The following is a 25,034-nucleotide window of genomic DNA, read 5'->3' on the forward strand; positions in this document are numbered from 1 at the left end:
AAGTTTGAATGTACAAGTACGCCCGCGCAAGGCTGACAGGGATAAAGGTCTGGTCCTTTCGACGGACTCTCCGATTCTTTACTATTCCTCTGCAAATGAAGTATGCGTGTAACATGTATAGCTTTTCCATTTTGCAGCCTTTCACGCCACTCCATACCTGTTCCTAGCCCCTCTCAGTCTCCAATCTTCCTCTTCCTCCTCCAACAGCCTCTGTCCAGGCAATCGCACAGCCCTGTCCAGGGCCACAGGTAAACCTCGATGACGCCCTCTCAACATAACGAGACATAAGACTAGTTTGCTCCCGGGATGCCATCCTCCACAGAAACTCATGGCATCTTTAGGAAGCCCAACAGATATACCAACACAGCCGTACCCAGAAACCACTTCAAATATGACATTAAAAACCGAAAAGTGCACCGGATCTTCCAGAAAGTGTGACGTCTCTATAGTTACGATGATGAGAACAGCCAGTGCGAGAAGCCACAGATCGTGTGCTAGTTGACCACGGATTTGCTGGTTCACGAAACTCATTCGAGTTTCAAATCCGCTGCCTCTCTTCTCGGTTTTTGCAGCACCAACACCAGCAAAGCTTAGATTCTCGCGTAGAAAGTGTGTCAAAATACTGGTACTGCTTGGATCCTTTTTCGCGCCCGGGTGGGAAGAGACTAGAGATGGTTCATCGTCGTCGTAGATTCCTAGAGACCGCTCTTCGTAGACGTTGGAGTGCCGCATAGTGATCACCACAGGATACACGGAGATGTACATCATGATCACATACAGTACCTGCAGCCCTGGATAGGCGGAGGCTATTGGGATGACGTAGAAACCTCCAGAGCGGACAGCTACGGCTCAGTCAGTAGTTGTCTTTTTTTGTAGTGGATGGGAAAGGGGGACATACCTAAAGCTTGGAATAAACCGTCCAGCACTCTAGCCCCGGCAGGAATAGCTTCAATAACCGGGTTACCGATATTGAGAACCTCAAATGCCATCCAGTCAATGCCATTCGTCATGAGGACCATGAATAAAAGCCACCACGTCGGTCGCGATGGGAAAAGATTGGTGTAAACTCGACGCGGGTACTTCAGGATGAACTTCAATGTGCTCTTCAGCTCGGCCAACTTTTCCTCGGTGGTCGTTGCACGAAGTGTTTTCAACGCTGCCCAAAAGATGAGTCTCAGAAACAGCGGATATGCCGTGTTGCCCGCGAGGATGAGTAAGCCCATGGTTATGAGCACAAAATATGCCTGTTGGAATGGCACTACGTTGGCGTCCAGCAATGACATCCCCGAGTTATTAAATGCTGAGACGGCGAAGAATATGCCGGCCCACCACGGGTTTGCACCATTGGATGTTGCGACTGTCGGCATCTTGTTCGCAATCCAGGCTCCGAGAGCAAGACTTCCTAGTAATTGCCAGAGCACCGAATACAGTGGGACCACGATGGACAAGAGGTGAAGGGCCCGGTATTCAAGGCCTCCCAGACGGGAGCGTTCGGGCCCGGTTAGGGAGTGGAACTGGGAGTTGCGGCCCTCCTTGGAAGCGCTGAGAAAGGATAGCCAAGGTCGAGTGGGTGTCTTGTCTGAGAGGGTCGAAGGTGTTGAACGGTGGGTGATATTTCCAGTGGTTCCGATAGTAATGTTATTACCCACGGTTCGAGGTTGAGATGATGTATCTACATCAATCAAGCCGGTGCCACTCGCAGCTCCTTTCTCCTGAGCCGCAGCAACACTGTTATTGGAGGCTGGTAGGCCACAATCATGCCGGCTTCCTTCTTTCTGGGCACGAGCGACCACCCGCAAGCTCTTTTCAAAGACATGCTTCCTCGCCATGACCGTCCATATCGATACCCAAACAGAACTGCCGATAATGATAAGCAGCCATAGCATTACCTGTTGCCACATAGTTATCTCGCTGAGGTTGACCGTGTTGAGTCCGGCTTCCGTCATGGCAGAGATGACGAGAAAAAGCGAGTCGACATAGCTGATGCTGCCGTGTGGATTTGACGAGGCGTAGAAGATTGCCGATGCGAGGAGCGTCGTGCCGATAAAGTATGCATAATGCAGTGTTATGAAGTTGAGAGGTGGTAAAAGTGCTCGGAGCCCGCTCTTGGATGAGTTTTCTTCATCTTGGTAGCGTTGACGAGAATTCGTCGCAGATTGTGGCATTGTGAGTGTTGACATCTCAACCAGGAGGTCGTCGATACCCTTGGACGCCGAGCCGGCAAATAGATTAAACTTTCCAAATCGCGATTGCCAAGTTCAGTAGATCTGCGCAGCCAAGGCCGACTTTTTTGCTGTCGTCAACTCTTAATTACTCACTCAACCTATCCCTTGGCCACTTCCCGAGAGGAAACAGTTGCAAAAATTCGCACAAAACGCCTGTCAAACACTTTGCCGTCAACACAACATTTGGAACCTTTCAACCTCTTCACAGCTCACAAATTGTCGGTGAGAGGGGGTCAGGGGTGGGTAAGAGCCACTTGACCAAGCCGAGTCATTCGTCAAAGGAGACAACAAAATTTTGCGCTAAAGGGGCACCGTCTGCAGAGCCGGTGCTTCTTCATCTCGCTTGGCACGTGGGCCCGTTGAAGCTTAATCTCACCGAGCTTCACCGACGATTTTAGAGTCCAGAGAGCGCCCTTCAGCCAACAACTTACATAAGGTAGGCCAAGATATATGGGCTTAAGGAGTAAACGAGAAGCATCAAGTTGCTTCACAGAAAGCATGTCGAATCGAGTACATTTCATGAGGTGGGACACTAGTTCGGGCAAGCCAATTTATTCAAACATCCTACTCGTGAACACCCAGCTACCATGTCCAAAGACAGCCAAACCCAGCCATGTGAAACCAAGCTCCAGAGTCCCTTTTGTCGTAAGATACATATGCCATGCTCCTCGGTATTGTTAGACCGGTATGAAAATTATAGAGACAAAAGAAAACAAATCCCTTGAGGACTCCTCCATTCCGCCAGCTACTTCTCCGCTTAGAATCCGAGGAGACCGTTGAAGGTGGTAGCAACAGCTGCGCTCTTGTCACCGGAGGCCAGAATCTGAGCCTTGGCGTCCAGGCACTGGGTCTTGGCAGCATCGTTGGCCTCGCAGACGTTAGTGAGCTGATCGCAGACGCGGTTGATGATGATGTTGGGGTTGAGGGCATCCTGTTGACCCTGGGCAACGAGAGCGTCGGTAGGCAGGAAGGTTCCCTCGTCAGCCTTGCGGCCGGCACGGCCAAGCTGGAAGTCGATAGTGGGAGTGCACTTTCCGAAGTCAGCGGCACCGGTGGCAGCTCCACCATTGTTGGCGTTGCCGGCGTTTCCAGTGTTGGCATTGCCGTTGTTGGCATTGTTGTTGCCGGCGTTCTGGTTCTGGTTGTTGTTCTGGTTGTTATTGTTGTTGTTCGCGTTGCCAGTGTTAGCGTTACCGGTGTTGTTGCTCGCACCGGCGTTTCCGCTGGCGGCACCGCCACAGGAGCTTCCAGCGTTGGCATTTCCGGTGTTGGCATTGGCATTGCCGGCATTGTTGTTGTTGTTGTTGTTCTGGTTGCCGTTGTTCTGGTTGTTGTTGGCGTTACCAGTGTTGGCATTGCCATTGTTGTTGCCGGCGTTGGCATTGCCTCCGGCAGCAGCACCACCAGCGGCCTGGCCCTTGATGGTGAAGTTGGAGAAGCCCTGAGCCTGCATCACCTCTGCGACAGACAGGCCAGTGGCATCAAAGGGGGTCTGCAGAGAAGTGGCCGAGTTGGCGTTCTCGGCATCGGATCCGGTGACGGCCGGGTCGACGAGGGGCACGATGCCACGGAGGGCCTCGGTAGCGGGGAGAGAGGCATCGCCGCAGATGCTGGGGACGCTGACGACGAAGGGGTTGAAGTTCTGCTCGGCGGCAACGACACCCTTGGCAGCCTCGAGAACATCGGCGCCGGTACCGAGGGCGGCAATCTTGTCGGCGAGAGTCAGCTTGTCGCAAGGGTCGGCGGCGGCGAGGAGAACGCCCGGGATACCTCCGGCGAGGGTGGCAGCTTCACCGGGGTTGCCAGCCTGCAGAGAAGAGACGGCTTGAACGGGGACCTGCTCCTGACCGAAGCGGGCTTCGACAGCGGCCAGAGCGGCGGAGATGAGAAGGATCTTGGAGTAAGACATGTTTGCTGATTTAAAGGCTGTGAAGGGTTGATTGAAGCAACGTTTACTGAGTGTCGAAGAATCGAACGGGGTTTAGAAGTTAAAAGTTGAAAAAGATTGTAATAGACCGGCTAGCGGTGTGTAGTTGGATCAGGACAAGAAAGAGTGTCGAGAACGTAAAAAAGTTCACAGAACTGAAAGATTGAAGAGTAGAGAAGGATGCTTGTTGGTTGCTGGATGAGGAGGAAAGGAAAGAGAGTTGGGATGACAGGTGGGATCATCACTATTATATAGATCTGAGTGTGTCTGATGTCAGATCAGTCGTTTCCATTATCTCACGGCTCTTTTACTGCGCGCATAGGCAAGAATGGGGCAAGACGAGACAGTCTGCGACGATGACAACCCATGACGGGCTTCTTCCCATCCCTTCTAGATGCCGTTCCCGCTTTCTCTCACACATGGGATCGTAACCGAGAAGGCAAGCCTGCTCTGCCTGCTTTCTGTCTTGCTCAGCCATCAGTAAACGCCGCCTCGTGGAAGAGTGTGTCTAGGTCGAGGTCGTAACGTGCCGCAAAGTACTACTCATGGCCCCGACCACCCCCTTAGCGACGATCATACTAGAATAATGGGATGAAATAGCCATGGTGCGGCAAGGACGTCACGGCCATCATTGTGGCCCAAGTCGTCCGCGTGCTGCAAAGTGCCGTCCCAACTGGCCTCACACGCACAGTTTGTCTCATGTCGCCTGGATCGAGGATTCACTCAGGGAGCATGGGGGTTCGGATGGCCGCCTCCATCCAGTCTCTTCTATTCGGGAACACGGCCGAATTGACAGGGAGGTGCCCTGCTGCCAACTCATGGTTGCTTCGGATTCTGCATGCGCCCAACCGGCCTTCTTGAAGGGATTGCGGTGACCGCAAGTGGTTCAGGCCAGGGCGATGACGGCTTGAAGCGAGATAGTTAAGTTAGAGCCCCTGGTCAAAAAGCAGCCAAAATGACGAAAGAAGAATGGTTTGAATGGGGAGAAAATCCAACCGCATGGATCATCTGGAGGCGAAGGGATTCGAAGAAAGGGGTCTCTGCGCAACAGTGATGTGCCAGAGGGCCATTCAGGGATTAGCGTCCCCCAACGTGCCCCTAACGTCCCCCGGGCCGAGCGCATCACATCCCTGTAGCTTTCCAATCTTTCTTTGCTTTCGGGGCCGAAGCGATGAGGAAGACGAGGGAAGAAGTCTTCTCCAGCACCCTAAAACCCCCCCGGCACGCTCTAAAACGCGGCATCGTGAGATAGAATCCACCATCATGGGGCCTCCACTTGGAAGCGGCATGAGGTTGACTTGGGCACCCGGCAATTGTCCACCATTCAGATCCTTTCTGTCTAGCTTGTTCCCCCAGCTTCGGCTACCACGAGAGAGTGGCTTGCGACATGATGCTCTCGGGGTTTTAGGGACTGTATCCTGTGAGAGGGGAACAGGACGACAGTGAGCTGGTTTCGAGGGCTCTGCGACGCTCAAGAAGAGTTGTGCTGGGTTGATGATGCTGACGCGCGAGAGAGCCAGGACTTTGGGCGATGGGACGACGTTGAGTCTTTTCTCAAGTGCCATCCGATGGCAAGCTCAACCTCATCCTACGGCACAGAGCTGTCAGAGCATGCGGTGCACCAGTGCGAAAAAGAATGGTGCTGGGTTGCATTGCCTCGTACGAGTCGTAGCATTAAGCTCGTCAGGCACCGAGGGTGGCTACTGGGAGGCTGAGAGTTTGAAATGCTCAAGCGCTTTTGTGTGTCACACATGGCCCAGTGGCACGTAGGTCATTTAATTAAAAAGTAATCTATCGCCAGTGCTTGTATTGTGGGCGGGAGTTAGTCCTCCCGGTCGAAAAGTCCGATAAATTAACTGAACCCGTGGCTCTGGTCCTCACATATCCTCCCCAGATCATCCAGTCCCGAAAGATTTAGAGCTTGTCCTTAAGACATGTCAGTTTCCCCGTAAATGATGTTCAATGGGATGAAAAGTATGTTGCAAATTCACTGTAACGAGAAACATCTCGTTGATCTGCGGCTTGACGAAATCTGATCCGAATTACTCATCAATCATTATGTGTTTTTGCTTGCTCATAGCGTCTTCCCTTGTCGTCGATCCAGATTGACTTTCTATGCTCAGTGGCAGCTGTCAGTCTCACTTGGCTCTTGCATCATACCCATTGCCTCTGCTCCCAGTCTCGCTCTTTATTTCCTCTTCATTCCTGGCTCTCTAGCCACTGCACGCCCAGCGACGCTCGGGCTAGAGATCAACACAACTCACATGGGTGCCACCGTAGAATGCGACGCGAGACCTGGCAAGCTAACTGAACCCCGGACCGGCGACGTTCGCTTCGGAAGCGCCTATTTCTCGATTCCTCCCTCCCCCTTCGACTTCGGCAAAAGACTTGCCGTAGCCCTGGCTAAATTGCATTGGTTCTCTAGCCTACCAAGAACAGCAGGTCAGTGGTTGACCGCCATTGACAACGTCCAGTCCAGTCACAAAAGGTCAGGGTCTGTCAGGGATCTGTGCCATCCTTGGGCCCGCAGTCCATCCCATTTGGGTAATCCCAGATTTCGAGATCGCATCGATCAAACAGCCTCATCAGGGGTTCCTGAGACGACTCCAAAACCTTATGGGTCTCGACCCGGTCCAACCAAACAACAACACTGAAGAACTTGCCTTTTCGGGCTTGTCAGCCTTTTGACCGAGCAATACGTGCCGTCCATCTCTTACAAAGGAGCTAACCAGCTGGTCATTTTTTCCTCTCTGGTGAGAACATCCCAGGCTTGGTTCCCAACGTAGTCAAGACGCTTCACTTGCCAGCTTTCGGTTCGAGGCCCGCCAAGCCGAGGCAGGGCGAAATTCTCTTTTTTCAGCTTCTGTGCCAAGAAGTTGTGTTTGATCTGTGCTTCTCTCCAGTCTTTTCCCAAATTCTGTTTATTTTTGAGATGACTACATCAATAATCTGCTGCAACTCCTGTGATCTTGGAATAGATTCAAGCCGTCTTGGCTGGAACGGATCACAGAAATGGCGTACCACGACCCAACGATACATCCTCAGCCAGAGTTGAAGTCAACCTAACACAGGTTAAACAACGATAGGTCTGGATCTTCAGTGAGCCATACGTCTGCCTATTGTATCCCTGTCATCGTCCTACCGAAATTGCTTAGATTTCTCGACGCTCCAAGACGCGGCTGGCGACAGACAGCCAGATCTCGGAGGCTTACGTCCATGCACACGACATCTGGCCTCGGCGAAGGGTCGGGAACCGTATTAAGAAGGCCTCCCTCGTCTTTGACTCAGCCTGCTATCGAGTCAGGCAACTTACAAGTCCTTCCACCTCGTCTTCCTCATCCTCTACTCATCGCATGACATGATCTCCTCAAGCCTCCCCAGCCCCGAGGCTCGCCGGACTTCCGAACAGAGCTGATTCATTCAGATCCGTCTCATGTCTCATTTCCTGCTCGTCTGAAGTCTAGATTTCTTCCGTCGGTCTGTCGCTTTCTTAATTCCTTCTATTAACTACGCTCTTCTTCCCTTCCCCGAGACCTAGGGAGAATCATATCTGCCGTCGCTGCAATAGCCGCTCCCTGGTTCCGTCTGAAGCTCTAAGGTCTAGAGCCGGAGCCCCATCTCACGGCATTACGTGCTCGCTTTCTCGGCGCATTGTGCTCCCACCCACTTACATTTCGGCCTGATTCTCATCCGATCTTTGGGAATGGGAAGGTATAGAGGTTTTTGACTCTCATGCCGGCATTGCGTGTCAAGAGAAATGACTTCCTCTCTCCGAGATCAAAGTTCGGTATGTCGGATTTCGTGCCACTTCCTCCAAGGCGACATGAAGCCATGCTTCACTTTCTTTCAATTCAGTCCCGGGATTCCTTCATCGACCGATTGCACTCAACTCCTTTCTCCCGTGTCATGATTCTTGGTGCAGGCATTCGAGAAGAGTTTTGACTTGGCCTGCGGGCAATTCTTGAGTGTATCTCAACTACTCGACCTCTAGTGTTATTTAGTCGCCGGGACCACCTCTGCTGCTCAATATTCAAGATCTTCTCTGTCAGCTCATTTGATTTCAGCTGCTGATGGAGAGTTAAGTACGTTTCTTATATATGTTCAATTGAGTTTAGACTCTCCTCGTTTCCCTCAATAGATTGTTTTCCCTTGCCCTGTGTTGTCACATATATTTTCGGCAAGAAAAAGGTAAGCTGAGTTACTTTATGTGCATTTCGTATAAGCGCTGAGGAGACGTCAGCAAGGTAGGCCTCGTCCCACTTCAGAGTGATGCTGACCCTGCGGATACGCGATATGTTTTTCTTCCATAGGTCCTGAAGTCTCAATGGCGTCCGTGACCGGCTCAGTCTCATATTGGGTTGTTAAGGTTGGCTAGGGAGAACCAGGTTGACGGCGCAAATTGGAAGTCGCTCTTGGCAAAGAATGTGTCCATGACTTCGTTTCGTATTGTTCCCTATGTTACGAGAAGAGTTGGTCTCAGACAGAGGCAAGTTTCTGCTGTCTTTGAACAAACGCGACTGACCACCCTTTTCCAGTGAAGCTCGCTGTAGATGTAACTGAGGTTAACCCAGAGCCTTTTTTGTAGAGGACCCGTGTCTGAGTAAGGTACTCATAGATCATGTCGCGCAACTCTCTGAGAAGGCGGAGAAGTGCTGGGAATCGGGCCTCCGAAGTTGGTGAAGTTGGCGGACTTAGTGTGGTTGGCTTGGGATACTGTCCATAGCTCCGAACCACGCGTTTTACGCGAAGTCTTGATTCGTTATATGCCATAGTAAAGTCATGTTTCTCTTGAGGCTGTGACAGAGTCGAGCTTTTGGTCGGTCTTCGCTAAACGTAGTGTCTCGACTCTCAAGTGCCTCTTCTGGGTTGAGTTTAGGAACTTCTCATAGAAAATGAAATATCTTGCGAGTTGTCGAGTGTTTCATACAAAGTCGCGATTGAGTTTCCCTAGCTTGCTCTTGTAGCAACATTGTGTTCACAAAATAAAGGCTGTTATCTCTTACCGAACACAAAATGAATGAACCTATTTGAGAAGTCATTGTGCGGTAATTCAGGCTAGAGAACAATGCCCACAAGGAGTTTCATATCCTCAGACTACTTAACTTACCTCAGACTACATGTGTGCCCTCACAGCTCTATTGAGTCTTTTGAAGGCCTAGCAACCTTATTAGTAACAATGAAAGCGAGTCATCCTTGAGAATGATCGCAATGCCGCGAACTTTGGGGACTAGGCACCAATTGAGCTCCTAAATCTCTCCATCATAGAGTGTTAGGCAGCATGGTTATCTTCCAGATGCCTACCAGTTGATTGAGGACCGTAAATTTGGTTTCCTTATCGTCAGTATCTTTGCAACTTGCTCAGGACTTTGTACACGTGGCTCCGGATCTTGTAAGACACGTTAAACGTTATTACTTCGGCGGCCATCCGATAAGTCTCAGTACACCATTCCAGACCTCTCCCTAGTCTAGTTTGCCCGATCACAAGGCCAGTCGAACTGCTATCAGTGGCAGTTATGTGTAAGATGCCAGATCATCTTCTTTCTTTACAATCATGTCCCCAATTCAGTGATTTAGAGACCGGTGCAATCTCAGTTGATGTCATTACGCACCCGATTTGCGGTGGTTGAGTACTAGTAAGCTTCCATCAGCGACAGAACCTGCTATTGAGGTTGCTCATAATCGCTTACGACATTGTGAGTAATTTCTCACAAATCGGCGGTTTAAAAAGATCCTCTTTTCAGGTGATTCTTTCATCTGACTCGACAGCTAATTTGTCAAATCACACCATGACATAGTGATAGCTCGAAAGACATCGCGATTGGAGTTCTAGGAGGTATGAAAACAAGTACGCTTTAAGACTTTGAACCTGTTGATTTGTACTCGCGAACTGAAGACCATGAGACAGCGGACTTAGGGTTATGGAGACCCAGCCTCACTTACTTTGATTCATTGCAGTCATGACGAAGCCGCATATAATATGGATTACTTACGAGTATTGTAAGCTGGAAGTATGTCCGACTCGGCCTGTCCTAAAATATCCCAGAGTCCAAAATTAAGAATATTTTCTGAGAAGGGTTTTGCGAGTTGATGGTCTAGTGTCATACTTGACAGGTCAATATTGGTTCTTTCTACAAATTAAATGTCCAATCCAAATGTGAAGTCGAATTTGACATCTGATTGTGAGAGCCTTCTCAAAGAGTCTCTGAGTGCTCGATCAGATTCGCCTTTCTTGGAGATATTTCTTGCTTAGAGAATCGGCTTCCAGGACGACCGTATTTGCAGAATCTCACCATTTCGTACCATCGTAGCAACTTAAGTCGCACCGAAACCTCCAGGTTACGACTCTTTCTCTAAATAATTACATCCGTCGTTCTTCGTCGAACCTTTTCGAAATTTTGTTCTCCGCCTTAAAGAGACCAATAAACTGTAATGCTGTGTAAGCTCTCACATAGTCTCAGCAACTGACTGATACCTCTCAAGGTCGACCACAGCACAGCGAATGTCTGACCACATAAGAACAACTTATATCAATATTGATTGTAAATTCCTTCTTCTACGTGTTTGCACTACAGCGAGGAGAAAGCCAAGAATTTGCGAAATTGATGTGGTTAGTAACGGTGGTTATCTTCCTAGGTTTGAAACTATTGCACCCAGTTGATCAAAGCATTAACCTGGCCAAAGAGCACGAACAATGCTCTTGACCCTCTGATAATGCTCAATTCATGAAGTACCTTTGATTGAAATACTAGAATAGTGCGACGACTTGGTCTAAGCTTCATCGCGGCTTTACCCAAGCGGGCACACCGGAAGGATGGGCTCCGTCGCTGTCTTGAGTCTGAGGACATAGAGGATCCGAAAAGGATCTCGCCCACTACCCAGCAATTGATCGCCCGCCACGGCTGGAAGCGAACCAGCATATAGACCGCATGGGTTCGGAGCGATGGTGTTGCAGCCATCGCTTGCATGGCGCCTAGGTGACAGGCCGCTCCTCAATCCTAAGAGGACGACGAGAACTAAGCGAGACACAATTGATTGAACCACTACCGACGATGTGACTGCGTCCTTCCCGCGATCTACAAATACCAGAAACGTCATGCAAACCAACTATAATTCAACGACACTGCCCGGATGTATTTTTTCTTTTAGAGTTCGCACGACGGCATTATCTGTATCTTCCTAGGATTCAAGAGCACGTGCAGCAACTCTCAAGTTATGATGTTTAAGATACCTAAAGCAGAGCTTGGAGTCTCTGTGCCGAATCCTTCTCTACTAATTTCTTCTCGTGCGTAGATTAATGGAATGTCAAAAGAGTGTGAGTCTCGTGGCGCACCGTTCAAACAGTCGCCTATCCTTGAGAGTTGACTTCAATGTTTGAGCTCAATTTTTCGCAACACCAAGAACGTTCTATCGCGACAACGGCATTTCATTTTCCCGTCGCCGCCACCGCCACGATCGCGTCTGTCGCCTGCGCCTCATATTCCCAATCGAAGAGGGAGCCGCCAAGACGCGAAAAGGCCGTGGAGCAAATGCGCGGCCGCCATCAACTGCTGAACAATGCATCGCTCATCGAACATGAACCCAGCAGGGCCGAGCCGATTGGCAGACCAGACCTGCCAGTACCACTGAACACGAGGATTGGAATGCGACGGTGCTAGTTGACTCGACTCATGCCCCTCCTCTCCGGTCGTATCCGTGTTGTACAGCCACACTCCGTGCCGCGCAGATCTGGCAGCGGATCTGGAGCAGACGACGGGAGCTGAACGACGGGCAGTCCAGGAATTCAACTTCAGCGATCGACCGAGACAGTGTCTTGTTGCATTCTGAACACTGATGACGAACTCGAGTCAATCCTACGAATGAATGGAGATGGGGCGGCGGCCATCATAGTTTCGGGCCCATCTGCTTCTTCGTACCAACAACGGCAATGTGAACACGAAAACTTTGGGAAATACGCAATCAACACTTTCCCCCCAAATGTTTTCCACCCGCTGGGCAGCAGCAATTGCGACTCGCGGCTCGAAACTTGCCGCGCTGAACAGGCACAGCCTGGGTTGTCAAGCTGACAACTGACAACTAAACTCCAAGGCTTACCTTACCATCCGCAACTCTGCCGCCCCCTTTGCCCGCCCATCCCGAGAGGGGGATCCAATTTCTACGCGCTGCGCACCCGCGGCTGGGCGTTCTGACGTCGTCTGGTGGGGGGACGTTTTTTTTGCCCTTCCAATCCCCCCTCCTCCCGTCCCATCCCTCCAGGAAAAAGCCCGTGAGGCCCTGACCAATTCTGGCGAGTGTACGGATAGACTGGGGTGGAACTGGGCAGAGAAACCTTGGCCAAGTCTACCAGGTAGCCCTTGTCGCTAAGCGTTCTGTACCTGCGTCTGCCCAGGTTTTGCCCAGGCAATTTTCACGCCCCCTATTACTGGCCTCAGGCCGCCTTCGAATCCTTCGACGAACCTGAATTTGGGAGGGATTTTTTGTACGGAATTATCAGTGGGTCGAGAGTCGGCACATATCCACACCGAAATGGCGGTTCCCTGTCCTTAATAGGCCATACCAAGAGCCTCGGCGGACAGCTCCTTTGCTCGCTTGGAGATGTAAAGTGGATTCATCACCGCGAGCTCCGGTTCGTTGCATAACTTTGCCATGGTAAACGTGTGCGCAATTCTCATCAATGGAGGTGGGGGGCCATAGCGAAGCGAAATGTCAGCAACAAAAGAGCATTCCAAGGATCACATAATATTGGGTCGGAATTGAATATAGTAGGTTATCTTGATTCAAAGTGCGCGTTGATGAATGATAACCACCCTGAAGCCCCTGCCATCCGATGATATATGCGTATATACAAAATATGATGTGATCATTATCCCAATGTCCCTGAAAAATTCATTATTCTAGTTGGTGCAGATATCAATGCTCGCTAACAAAAAATAGCCAATGTCCAATGTACACATTACCATTGTATGGTCTGTTTCTCGTTTTTGATTCTCTTATGATGATGCCTTGATCTCCATCGATAGGGTCGGTACGCGGAACGTGACAACGTTGGTGGCTGAGAGCGCTTCGGAACCAAGACCCATGTAGCCGAGATATGTCGAGGTCGTAGGGAAGTTGGCGTTGGTCATGGTGGTAAGCTTCGTCAGAAGGGGGGCGAGATCGCCGACAAAGTGCTCGATCGTTGCCGTGGCCTTCCAGGTCAAGACGTATTGGCTCAAACTATTTTGTCCAAAGAAGAGTTGGCTGCAAGGCAAGTACTATTAGCTTTGACTCCCAGAATCCCACATTCCAATCAAGGATATCGGGGAAGCAGCAACTTACAATGTGGTTCCGTTGATCGTCTCTGTGGTAAGTGCGCCGGCGCCATTTTGGTAACCGATGGGCTGTGTCGCTGCGCCAAATGTGCCAAACCACACCATCACTTCGTACTTCGCCTTGGTACTGTCTTGCGCCGAGGTCTTGTCGTCGTCCAAGAACATATCGATGGCGACGTTGGTGTTGGTGTCATTGTCGGTAAGCTCAGTCTCGTCGGTGTTCGTCGCAGCTGCGCCATCGGTGGTATAGTTGCCGACAGAGTAGGACCACTCGACATCTACGTTAATGTTTGAGAGCTTGGGAATGGAGACCGGGAGAGAGCTGCCGTCGACCTTGATGTTGGGGAAAGCGTGGACGGGCTGCGTCTCGGGGCCACGGGGGTAGCGCCATGTGACGTAGAACTCGGGGGCGCTGAAGTCGGTATCGTATGTCTGGTTGTTGAATGTGGTAACCTGAGGCGGGGAGCGACGGGTTAGCTGCGCTGCTCATGGTTGATGGCCATGCTCGGCGACACTGCAGCTTCAAGCTATGCAAACGTTGAAGCTGCAGTGGAAGGCTTGGCCCTGGTGATACCAAACCCCGCGATGAAGATGGGCGGAGGAGGGGTTAAGAGTCAACGTACATTCATACACAAGAGACCATCTGTGCCTTCTGTCCAACCCCACTGGTTCGGGTTCACTGTTGCGTCAAAACAGAAATCGTCAGCATGCTGTTGTCTTGTTGTAATAAAGAAAAGATCCCGCGTGCATCTGCAAGATCAGGAAGGCCAGCCAACTGGACCGGACGGCCAGGTTGCGCCCGCCCACCCAGGTTTCGCATTTCAAGGGAGCAAAAGTCAAAACAAATCTACGGCTCATGCCATGAAGCATGACAAGGTCCGCGGGCCAGAACACACAAACAAAACACGGGAGTCCGTGTTGTTCCCAAAGAAAAACGCAAAATAGTTCAGATGACATAGAGACAGACAGCGCGCAGAGCATCCGCAACGGGAGAGGCTTGACTGCATCGTGGTGTTCGGCCCGTACCGCCGCATGTTGCGGAGAGGCAGGTTCCCGTGGAGGAGACAGGCGACGATGAAGACATCGCGAAAGACTGATGAGAAGGACTTGACTTACGTGTGTACTCCTGACCCTTGGACAGAGGGTGAAGACCCATTGCCTTGTCGCATGATACCATTGCCGTGATGCCATTGTTCTTTGGTGTCGTGCCCGGGTTGTCAGGCTCGGTGAAAATTGGCGATTGTCCGTTTGAACTCCTGCCAGCGTCGATTCCAATGAGGATACCGAGAGTCGCTCCGATGGGGACGGCCAGCAACACGAAGTTGACGACCCAGCGGAAGCCGAGGAAAGGCATTTTGAATAAGGAAAAGAGAGAGTAAGGAAAACGAGCGTAAGTGAATGCTTTCTACGTCTCTCTTCGAGCTGTTTTGCTGCAGTGATCCCTTCCAAAAGACGACGATGCGGACAGGCTCAGGCGGAAATCCGACGCAATTCGTCTACTTCTATTCGCAGCAGCACATGCAGAGGAGCGAAAGTGGTGTCGTCGGTGACGGTCGGATTCTGGTTTAGGTATGGGAGGGTAGGTAATCGATTAGGTGGGTGGGAGGTTCAGGTAAGGAGAGGTTCAAGCCAGGTCTGTCTGCTCAGGTAAGGGTATGTCAGGGAACGCGGGCGCGGGCCTCGACTCGTGCAGGTATCCAGGGGACAGGGAAAGGGGGTGTGGAAAGGGGGCGTGTCTGGATGATCCGAGCACCGTTGGGTGAGGCTTGCTGTCTGCGTGGTAAGAAATGCAGTCACAGGCCACAGCAGACAGCAGAGTCAGACAAGTAGACAGTCGGCGAGCAGAAAGGCTCCAGACGAGGCTTGTTCAGTCGGCAGCAGTTAACTGTACGACGTACGTCAGGGCCTGGGATTCGAGCGCAAGAACAGGCCAAGCCAAGTGAGGATATTGGAAAAGGAAACGCAGAACTGAGGCGCGTCGGGCAAACGAACGTCCAGAAAGAGTCTACGAGGATAAGAACCCCTATCCTCAACCGCGGCGCAGCACGCCACCCCGGAAAGGCTTGTCCTCTTTCCTGCAGCCAGTGCAGCAGACTGTAATTACCTCGTCCTCCTTGCTCGTGCTTATGTTCACCAATTGCTCTGCCAGTCTGAATCCCAAACAAACCGGGCGGAACGCGATGGGCAAGAGAGAAAAAAAATGAAACGAAAGGATCAAAGTCCTGGAGCAAGCAGACGGTGTAAAGCCTGGTCCGTTGGGGACGTTTACACCGGCGAGGATCTATCTGGGACCGGCTGTTCTTTTTTTTTTTTTTGCCTCCTCAAAAATAAACCCCCTTCCAATGCTGAGTCCTAACTTGTGTACGGATAGTATGCGGATATGTGGTGGTCCATCCATTCCATTCCATCATCCCGTCGTTCCCCCTCCTCCGAAAAGGCCCAAAGCCCAAGCAAACTTTTGCCAGCTAGACCGGACATCTCAGATCACAAAATCGACGATTGCAGGTCCTGCTTCTAAATCGGACCGGCCCCTGGCCTAGCGCCAGTCAATGTGCCGGCTGCCTTCGGTCATCCTTGCATAAAATGGTACCCGCATTTCTAGAACACGAGAAAAAAGCAGGGATTTGTGAAGATAACGGCCCTGCAAGTGGATAAGAACCAGACTGCCATCGACGGCCTTGGACGCGGACTCTGGGATGGCCCTGAAAGTCATTGGACGGTCCTGGGATGGCCCTCATTGGCGAACTTTGTCATCCGAACAGTGGGCTCGGCCCCTCCTCGAGGAAAAAGAAAATAATAGGAAGCACAGCAAAGGAGAGCGCAAAGACTACCCGAAATCAAGGTTCAAGAGTCAAGATTCAGAAGAGAGAGAAAGAGAGACAGCTGCCCGGTTGTCCCTGTCTTGCTTGCTACAGAGCATCGCGGAAGAGGTGGGAAAAGATCAAGGAACTTGGCTCGAGTCACCATTCATGGCAGCTTTTTTTTTTGTTTTCCTTTTCTACGACCACTAGCCGTACTTTCCTTCCCCTAATGTCTTTCAAGTGGAGACTCTTGGCCCCTGGTTATGTCCATCTTTTTTGACCGAAACATCCAATCCTTTAGTGAGCATATGCGAGCGGACGAGGGAGAACGTGCCCATAGGCGGCAGACTCTCCACTAACTCGACCCAAGGATCAAAATAACATAGAAAAGAAAACAACAAACCAACGGCGCGGCGGTCGAACCCAGCCAGTAGGCTTTCGGGGTTGCGAGTGGCTTGATGGACTTGCTAGGCAACACAAGCTAACCTGATCCCCGGCGTCCGCGCGCCGCTCACACCCTTCCTGGAGACCTCCCACACCCCCCCCTTCCCTTCCCTTAGGACCATGACTGCTGAAGCAAGCGCTTGGCTGTCTCCCTCCATGCCCAGTCCAGCTGGCTTGGTATCTGTTGCCAATGCCAATTCTCTCTATCCCACCCGGCTGGCACGACCTCTCTACGGAGTACTATGACTATGTATGCATAGGGCTATGTAGGAGAATCAGAGTCAACTCCGACACTGTCTTCAGAAAGCAAAGAGTACGAAAGCGAATAGGCATTGGGAGGCAATAACCCAGGACAGCTTGGCAAGGCAGGCCACTCGAATCCAAGGTGGCACAGACCTGACCCGGGGCGAAATGTGAAATGGGGCGAGTCCATCACAGATTCACCATCCTCGCGCCCAGACTGGACAGGCCGATGATGTGGGCTCCATCAACCTGGACCTCCCAATTTTAATCACGTCAGGCTCTCGTCGGATCGTAATCAGGGCAGTGAGGCTTAGCGGAGTCCGAGTGGGTTCCCGTTAAGTCATGTATGTCCCTGATGTGTCCGCGGGCCCTCCCAAGCAAGCTCCTAGTCCCATGTCTTGCTTGCCAATTGCTCCTTTCCCCCAGACTGATCCCGTTCCCGTTGACCTTACCCCCCGAGAAGCACAAGAGAAGAGAAGCCCGGCCTTTTGTCAATCCGTCTCTTTTCTTGTACACTCCCTCCCCCAGACCTGACCGGCATTCTGATTCCTGTCTGTCAAGTCAGTCCAGGCTCTTGGAAGTCTGTGTTTGGGTGCCACTTGTGCAAAAGCTCCTCCTGTTGGATGACATATCGGTCGATGCTCCTGTGCTACAACTCCTCCTACATGTACTAAGCGGGTCGACTTCTTTTTTCCTTCGATCCCAATACTTCTTCCCTTTACATCACCACCCACATTCGTTTTTCAACCAAAACGTCCGTCCAAGTCTCGAACTGAACTTGGCGGAAGAGAAAAGAGCAGGGAGAGCGAGACGCGCGGGGATTCACTATTGTTCCTGTTTTACCTGCGACCCAGCCTCTTACACACACTCTGGCTGTCCCTTTGGTTTCGGCACACACACACAACGTTTCCGCCCTAGACACGCTATTCACTCGTTCATTCCAGCCATCGGTTGGTCAACACCGCAATCATGATGGGGGGACACGGAAGACCGCAGCAGGGTCAGGATTACCCGGAGGGGGAAATGGTGGAAATTGATGTTCTTCAAGGACATCATCACCCTCACCAAAATCAATATCAGCCGCCGTATCAGAACAACAACCAGCAGATGCAGCAAAACCAGCAATACCAACAACCTCAGTACCAGGAGCAATACCAGGAGTACTCTCAAAACCCGTATGGTAGCCCGTACCAGAACGAACCGACCCAGTCCCAGGAGCAATTCGGACGCGCCCTGACGAATAACGCACCTTCTCCGTACCAGCAACAGGAAGGGTTCCAGCCGCCGTACAACCAACAACAACAGTACCAGCAGCCTCACGCTGTCTCCGGGGACGAGTTGTACGGACCTCCCGGTTGGGCAAACCGTCACTCGATAGGCATGGCTGGCGCACCTTCAATCGGGCCCTCGATCTCGGGGATGGACACGCCGGTCGAGTCCCGCTCAGCGACGCCTACGCTGAAGAGCGGCGCGAACACGCCGTTTGATCACTTGGCTGCCCCGAGGCATCCGTGGTCGACCGACTCGACGCCTAACAGCCCTATGGTATAACAACTCTTGATGATTTTCCAATGGTTTCGAAGTCCGCTAACAAGATGAACAGAATCAGAGCCACCAAAGTTTGCAAAACTTGCTCCCCGGACAGGCCTCACCGGTCCTCGCCAAGGAGTGGGTTGAGGGCAGCGACCAGATTGCGAGACTTCACAAGCGCGACGACTCCGACATCTGGGGCGGCTGGAAGCGCCACGTCTTCCGCATGGTTCCTATTCTCACCATCCTCGCTACCGGAATGTACCTCGTCTACCTCGCTCTTCGTATCTACTGCGTCATCTCTGCTCAGCAACTCGCCAAGGAAATCTATGCTCAGGCTTGGGTCTTCATCGCCGTCGAAATTACTGTTGCCATTCCCTCAATTATGCACAACATCTGGACCATGTGGTCCATGAAGAAGCGTCAGCGCCCTAAGTTGAGACTTATGGGCGAGGATGTTCCCACCGTCGATGTTCTGCTCACTTGCTGCGGTGAAGAGGATGATTTGGTTCTTGACACCGCCCGCGCTGCCTGCGACGTCGATTACCCCCGCGACCGGTTCCGCGTCATTATCTGCGATGACGGCAAATCCGAGGGCCTGGAGAGCGGTATCGCAGCCTTGGCCATGACTTACCCCAATGTTCACTACCTCTGCCGCCCCAAGTACCCCGGTGTGCCTCACCATTTCAAGGCCGGTAACCTGAACTACGCCCTCGATTTTGTCCACACGATGCCCGGCGGCGCTGGTCAGTTTATGGCTGCTCTCGACGCTGATATGGTACGTTCAAACCAGCCACAGCTCACTATACCCTTCAATGATGACCCCGTCTCCCGCGATTTTAAGGTTTCGCCCAATGTTCAACCTCAGCTAACTCTGAACCTGCAGATCCCCGAGCGCGACTGGCTCCGTGCCATTCTGCCTCACATGCTCATTGACCCCAAGGTGGCCCTCGCCTGCCCCCCGCAGCTGTTCTACAACACCCCGCCATCCGATCCTCTCGCCCAGTCCCTCGACTTCTTCGTTCACGTCATTGAGCCCATCAAGGACGCCCTCGGCGTGGCCTGGTGCACCGGTTCCGGCTACTGCGTACGTCGTGAGGCTCTTGATGAGATAGGAAACTTCCCCCTCGGCTCCCTGGCTGAGGATGTTGCTACTTCTACTTTGATGCTCGGAAAGGGCTGGAAGACGGCCTACATTCACGAGCCCCTCCAGTTTGGCACCGTCCCCGAGGATTATGGCGGCCATCTCAAGCAGCGTACCCGCTGGGCCATTGGTACCGTCGACACGTCGTTCAAGCTCAACTTCTGCTTGTACGGTGAGAAGGTCAAGCAGATGACGGTCGCGCAGCGTTTTTCCGGCTTCCTCTACGCTACACTCAGTCTGTACACGATTCTCCTGACCCTCTCCATGTTCGCCATCCCGATTATCCTGGTCATGGGCAAGCCCCTGGTCGCCTACGCCAATTATGAGCAGCTCCGCTGGCTCATCCGCGCCTGTTTTGCCGCCACGCTCACCAACCGTTTGTGCGAGTTTGCTCTCTTCATCCCCGCGGGCTACCACACCGGCCAGCGCGGTTCTCGTTACCAGCTTTGGATGTCTCCGTACATCGCGCTTTGCATCATCCGCTCATTCATCCTCCCCACCTGGCTCGGTGGTCAGACGCAGGCCTTCAAGCCCACCGGATCCCTCGGCTCCGCCCTCAATGAGCGCGACCCCAAGACCCGCAAGGGCATGTTCCGCCGTCTTTGGGGTATCCTGTTCAACTACATGGCAATCTTCCACCTGGCTTTCGTCTACCTCACCCTTGTCGGCGTGGTTCTGACCTCGTACCGCTGCTTCTACGTCAACGATGAGCTCCGCGATATCCTGATGTGTCTCATCACCCACGCCTTCTGGCCGCCCCTGACTTTCATCTTCATCTGCAGCTCGCTCTGGACGCCTATCGCCTACGCCATTGACCCGCCGAACATGCCGGACCGCGAGCAGCTCCTCGAGCGCGACCCCAAGACCTTTGTCGCCCACCCGACACCTCAGAGCAAGAAGATTGCCTTTGGCGGCCAGGCTGCGTGGTTCGAGACCGAGTTGACCGTCACCTCGGCCTACACGATCCTCGTCTTCGTCCTCTCCTTCATCTACTAGATTGCTTCAAACCAACTCATAGCATCGTTGTTTTATCACACACACATAACGCGCGGGACAGGCGGCGCCTACGGGACGCGCTTAACATTTGCACACGGCACAATGTGCGCGTATCACAGACGTACAAAACCAAAGATGACTGTTACGATAATGTAATGCCTGTAACTACTGCACATAGATCAGTATAGAATTACGCAACAATAAGGGGGGCGCGGAATATGTCATCATCATCATCATCCCCTGCTGGAAGGGAAATCAGGGTCAACAAACATTATACATATTTCTCATCATGTTCGAAATCAGAATACATAAAAACATTCATAAAAAGCTTCTCCACAAGTTCCAAATGCCTCAAAAGACTATAGAATGCGTAAACCAAATTCGGACTCTTGGCATAATCAGCCATTGGTTTCAGAGGCGCTACTCTTTTTCCCGCGCGAAGGAGAAACATCCCTCGGGAAAAACACACAAGTGTCCAGTTTTCCAATGAATTGGTCCGAGCTATCAAAAGCCTACATACACTATACAGTCTGGCTGCATGTGTGCAAACTTGTGCCTGAGCTTGTCCAGCTTTGCCTACGTGTGGCGTGCGGGAAGGCTGGCTGCTAAGACAAGCTGCCACTAGCCGAGCCTCTCATTCGTCATGGACACCAGTTCGTCGTCGTGCTAAAAGCCCGCGCCTCGTTGAATGTCTCGCTGAAGTCGCTGCGAATGTGCCCTCAGTTGGTGCTAGTCTGCACTCAGGAATGCGGACAAAACGCCGAATCGACTCGATGGCACGGTGAGGTTCCAATTTGCACAATGGTGGCTCAGCACAGCCCGTTTTCCTTTCCTTCTGTTATCGATTATCCCGCCGATGTTTCTCTTTGCAGCGGTTGTCGCGCAAGAAGCATCACAATGGGATTGGCATGGTCACATCAGGTTGCCATGCTACGAGTCACTGATCCAGGAAACGACCAGCCACCTGCAGACCGTTACTGTGTATCACGAAAAGAAAACCGGCTTGGCTGATGTCGTTCTATGATCTGCCCGGCTGTCATGCCGTGTAATGGTTGCACCGTATCCGTATCGCTTGTTGCAGTAACAACCGCGGCTCCCATCCGGACGCGAAAAGCCACTCGCCAACATCGGATTCGGACCTCCCCCTCTCTATGCAGACTCTAACAGACTTGCAGTTCGAATCCCGACTCCCAAGCTCCCGAGCCTCCCTCCCTTCCTCTCCCTTATCACACTACAGGCTTACGTTCGGCTTTGCCGTGCAGTGGGCAGCCGGGTGCCAGGTGGGGTTCTCCCCCAGCAGTGCAACCCCTCCCCCGGTGCCCGGCACCGCTCCGCGGGCATGAGTATTGGATGATGAGACTCAGAGAGTGTGGAAAAGAAACAACACGGTGCAGATTGCAGAATGAGCTGACAGCCTGGCATTCCATTCCCCATCTGCCGCTCTCGCTGTTCAATTTAATTGAAATAATCCTCCACATCCCCCTCCCCGACTACCCCCAGTCCACGTCGTCCTCGGTCCTACGACGCAACGTGTGCGCCCAGGTGTCAAGTACCCGTCACCCTCTGCTTTGTCCGACCGCCTCCTCCTTTCATCTTCCACAAGATCTTCCGCTGCGTTTCTGCTGTGCCTCCCCAACCGAGTCAACCGGCTGCAGCCCTTGGGACTTTGGACTCTGCGAGTCTCGGAAAGGCCATGTCAGGATTGTCGCCAAGACACAAGTGCCAAGTATTTTCAGACGAACGACGGCCAAGGAAATTGACTTTTGCTAGACCGCAAAGAGGCACCCACCAAGCCTGATGTTGCCCGCCAACGGCGCCAAGGGGGTGTGAGAGGAGAAGAGCCCGCCTGGCGCCACCCCTGAATCGTTAAGGTTTTCCAGGGGCCTGCATCCAGGTTTTTCGTCCGTCACGTCTTCGATTTGCAGTTGCCAGTTGCCACTGCGTACAGCCATTGCTGGCTTTGCGTTCATCTGCATACGGGCAATGGCGTGTGCCTACTACAGGATAAACAGATACCATCGCGCTGCAGCTCTCGGTGAACTTGCGGCCCTTCGATTTGCAACCTTCGGAAATGGAAGAATGAGAATAGTCTATTTTTAGCCTAGTGAATAGCTAGACTGATCGTACGGACTAGATGTGCTTGTCGCACCACGCGGGCAGCCATCCCCGGATCAACGACTGGTGGTGAAAAGTCCCCAACCACTCTGTCGATCACATGCCACCCGACTCCTCACATCTCAGCCAACCGTTGCTGACGAGATTGCTTTTATCGACGCTCGTCTCTTTCAGAGTGGCATCAGATGAGCTTATCCAGCAGCAAAACCTCACCGACTGAACAGTTCGCCGATCTCTGGAGCCGCAATCATAAATCCCCGTCTTGCTTGTTCACTCGTTCATTGGGGCGGGGAGCCGTGGGTGTCGTAGGAACCTGGCAGGGGACTCTCCATCGTGCCAATCCGGCAACGTCGGACCCCGGACGCCGGGGCAACAACTCTCTCCGGAACAACGACGATCCAATGATGCAGAAGTCTCCGGCACGGCAGGCCCACGTCGCAGCTCGCAGACGGATGTAGGGTGACGAACGCTTGCTGGTTTCTCGCGTCGATGAAGGGAAAATCGACTATTGATATCCGTTCGCGATACGGAAAGGTCATAAATTTCAGTGTTGCCATGCATAAAACTAGCTGCTCATTTCCATAGATATCGTCCATCAATAGATTCGTATTCGAAATCCAAGCCATCTGCCGTTCAGAGTTCTACAATCTTCCCAGCAAGTCCAACTGATTCTCTTCCTGCCTAGTTGCAATTCCTAAGTCGCAAGCATCCGCCGCGTCATATGTCCTCTGCATTTCCTTCCATCCTAGGGAGCGTAATTTGATCCTCGGCTCCGACGCCCATACTGAAGCATGACGGGATGTCTACTGCCCCCAAGTTCATGTTGTCCTGCGGTACTGAAAAGGTAAAGTCGCCCATTAAACTTGCATCAAACATCTCAGCTGTTCCATCCCAACCGAAACTGTCTACGGGGAGCTCACCGAGGCTCGTGGTATTCAAGCCGGTGAGTTCCAACCTGCTACCAACCCGTGTTCCAGTACCTGTCGTAGCTGGTGGTGCGCTCGTGGGTGGGCTCAGCACGCCTCTGGAGGCTAATAAGTTTGACAGCAATGGACCGAATGTATGGGCTGTCGCAGGGTTGACTGAGCTATTGTACGATCCCAACACAATAGCACTGTCTACTGAAGAAGCAGCAGCTGGCGTCCCGAGACTGCTGGCGTGAATGTTGCTGTATGGAGTCTGGGGCAAGGAAGGCGCTGAGTGTGGTGCCTGTGGAATGACAGATCGGCTCGACGTCCAATCTTGTCGCAGCCTGTAAAGTACATCACTAATGACTCCTTGTACAAGTTGTCTTTCTTCCTCTGTTGTAAGACCCGGAATAAATCCGCGCGACTCCAACGCTTCGTGAAGGGCCGGTCCCGCTCGGGAATCTAGATGTTCTTGGAAGGCTGCAAGATCTTCGGAAATCTCATGATCCATATATGCAGATCGAGGCCTATGCTTCCCGGGAAAAATGATTTCCCACATTGCGAACCACTGACATTCATCTGACGTTGAAGGGGTTGACCTTTGATGAAGCCTCCTGCTCTGTTCGTGTGAAATCCCATTCAGTGTATCTGAGTCGGAGCGGGAACATGTCCAGCCTCCCTCGGCAGAAACATGCTCACGAAGGGCATTGTCGTTTGTGAAGAGCCTCAGACATCGCTGACAATAGTGTTTGGGTGTGTGACACCTGTTTAGGTGTTGTTTGACGTCGCGAACTCTTGTGAGTTTTCGCCTGGAACATTCATGGTAACTGATGGGATCCGACTTCCAGAAGGGGCAAGCCAGCGAAACTTCATGCTTTCTTTCTTGACGTTGTCTCTTAGCGATCACTTGCTCTGATCCAGGTTGGTCTTCAGCTTTGCGTTTCTCCCTGCCAAACTGCTGCCCGCTGCTTGAAGGTGGACCCTGTATTCGGGTACTTGCCGACAAGAAGGCCGAAGCAGGACCGTCTGCACTCCCTGCAGTACCTCCACGAGTTTGGGGTTGGCACTCATTGAAAAGAGTGTCTCCGACATTTTTGAGAACAATGTACAAGGGATCGTCTTTCGAGAGAGGAGTAATGTTAACCTCGTCTGACACCTCTGACATCGACAAGAAGTCAGAGTCGTACGACAGACTATCTGATTCATCGGCCAGATCATCGTGGCGACTTGCACTGTCTCGACGACATTCTTCTGGAGTGAGATTTGAGAAGGATGGTGTATCTTCGTGCCCCGTACTAGTTGGGTGTGATGTGCGTCGCGTTGTTCTCAAACGCTGATTGCATCTTGCAAAAACTCTGCCCCTGGCCTTGGGGGCCCACGAAGCCAATAAGTC

The 25,034-nt window shown here is 52.2% G+C and overlaps 10 protein-coding genes across 10 annotated transcripts; 5 read left to right on the forward strand and 5 right to left on the reverse strand.

Moving 5' to 3' along the window:
- Positions 1 to 141: 141 nt before the first annotated feature.
- Positions 142 to 2,180, reverse strand: CABS01_07780 (cation transporter; the record flags this gene model as incomplete). The annotated part of the gene is made up of 2 exons (XM_060541142.1): positions 142 to 842; positions 899 to 2,180. 2 exons carry the CDS (start codon positions 2,178 to 2,180, stop codon positions 142 to 144), a joined length of 1,983 nt encoding a protein of 660 aa, XP_060402642.1.
- Positions 2,181 to 2,982: 802 nt separating this feature from the next.
- On the reverse strand, positions 2,983 to 4,134 carry CABS01_07781 (uncharacterized protein; the record flags this gene model as incomplete). Its single annotated transcript, XM_060541143.1, has 1 exon — positions 2,983 to 4,134. One exon carries the CDS (start codon positions 4,132 to 4,134, stop codon positions 2,983 to 2,985), a length of 1,152 nt encoding a protein of 383 aa, XP_060402643.1.
- Positions 4,135 to 4,754: 620 nt separating this feature from the next.
- Positions 4,755 to 5,027, forward strand: CABS01_07782 (uncharacterized protein; the record flags this gene model as incomplete). Its single annotated transcript, XM_060541144.1, has 1 exon — positions 4,755 to 5,027. One exon carries the CDS (start codon positions 4,755 to 4,757, stop codon positions 5,025 to 5,027), a length of 273 nt encoding a protein of 90 aa, XP_060402644.1.
- Positions 5,028 to 7,884: 2,857 nt separating this feature from the next.
- On the forward strand, positions 7,885 to 8,094 carry CABS01_07783 (uncharacterized protein; the record flags this gene model as incomplete). Its single annotated transcript, XM_060541145.1, has 1 exon — positions 7,885 to 8,094. The coding sequence occupies one exon, from the start codon at positions 7,885 to 7,887 to the stop codon at positions 8,092 to 8,094; it is 210 nt and encodes a 69-aa protein (XP_060402645.1).
- A 149-nt stretch (positions 8,095 to 8,243) lies between these two features.
- On the reverse strand, positions 8,244 to 8,504 carry CABS01_07784 (uncharacterized protein; the record flags this gene model as incomplete). Its single annotated transcript, XM_060541146.1, has 1 exon — positions 8,244 to 8,504. One exon carries the CDS (start codon positions 8,502 to 8,504, stop codon positions 8,244 to 8,246), a length of 261 nt encoding a protein of 86 aa, XP_060402646.1.
- A 4,635-nt stretch (positions 8,505 to 13,139) lies between these two features.
- On the reverse strand, positions 13,140 to 14,814 carry CABS01_07785 (uncharacterized protein; the record flags this gene model as incomplete). Its single annotated transcript, XM_060541147.1, has 4 exons — positions 13,140 to 13,389; positions 13,468 to 13,913; positions 14,084 to 14,139; positions 14,577 to 14,814. The coding sequence occupies 4 exons, from the start codon at positions 14,812 to 14,814 to the stop codon at positions 13,140 to 13,142; spliced, it is 990 nt and encodes a 329-aa protein (XP_060402647.1).
- A 3,103-nt stretch (positions 14,815 to 17,917) lies between these two features.
- Positions 17,918 to 20,618, forward strand: CABS01_07786 (glycosyltransferase family 2; the record flags this gene model as incomplete). The annotated part of the gene is made up of 3 exons (XM_060541148.1): positions 17,918 to 18,493; positions 18,552 to 19,256; positions 19,365 to 20,618. 3 exons carry the CDS (start codon positions 17,918 to 17,920, stop codon positions 20,616 to 20,618), a joined length of 2,535 nt encoding a protein of 844 aa, XP_060402648.1.
- Positions 20,619 to 21,329: 711 nt separating this feature from the next.
- On the forward strand, positions 21,330 to 21,629 carry CABS01_07787 (uncharacterized protein; the record flags this gene model as incomplete). Its single annotated transcript, XM_060541149.1, has 1 exon — positions 21,330 to 21,629. The coding sequence occupies one exon, from the start codon at positions 21,330 to 21,332 to the stop codon at positions 21,627 to 21,629; it is 300 nt and encodes a 99-aa protein (XP_060402649.1).
- A 180-nt stretch (positions 21,630 to 21,809) lies between these two features.
- CABS01_07788 (uncharacterized protein) lies at positions 21,810 to 22,388 on the forward strand (the record flags this gene model as incomplete). The annotated part of the gene is made up of 1 exon (XM_060541150.1): positions 21,810 to 22,388. A coding segment is annotated over one exon (579 nt), but the record flags the coding sequence as incomplete, so codon positions are not given.
- A 1,062-nt stretch (positions 22,389 to 23,450) lies between these two features.
- CABS01_07789 (uncharacterized protein) lies at positions 23,451 to 24,806 on the reverse strand (the record flags this gene model as incomplete). Its single annotated transcript, XM_060541151.1, has 1 exon — positions 23,451 to 24,806. One exon carries the CDS (start codon positions 24,804 to 24,806, stop codon positions 23,451 to 23,453), a length of 1,356 nt encoding a protein of 451 aa, XP_060402651.1.
- Positions 24,807 to 25,034: the final 228 nt, after the last annotated feature.

Source organism: Colletotrichum abscissum, assembly GCF_030869225.1.
Source record: "Colletotrichum abscissum strain IMI 504890 chromosome Unknown Scaffold_17.1, whole genome shotgun sequence".
NCBI lineage: Eukaryota > Fungi > Ascomycota > Sordariomycetes > Glomerellales > Glomerellaceae > Colletotrichum > Colletotrichum abscissum.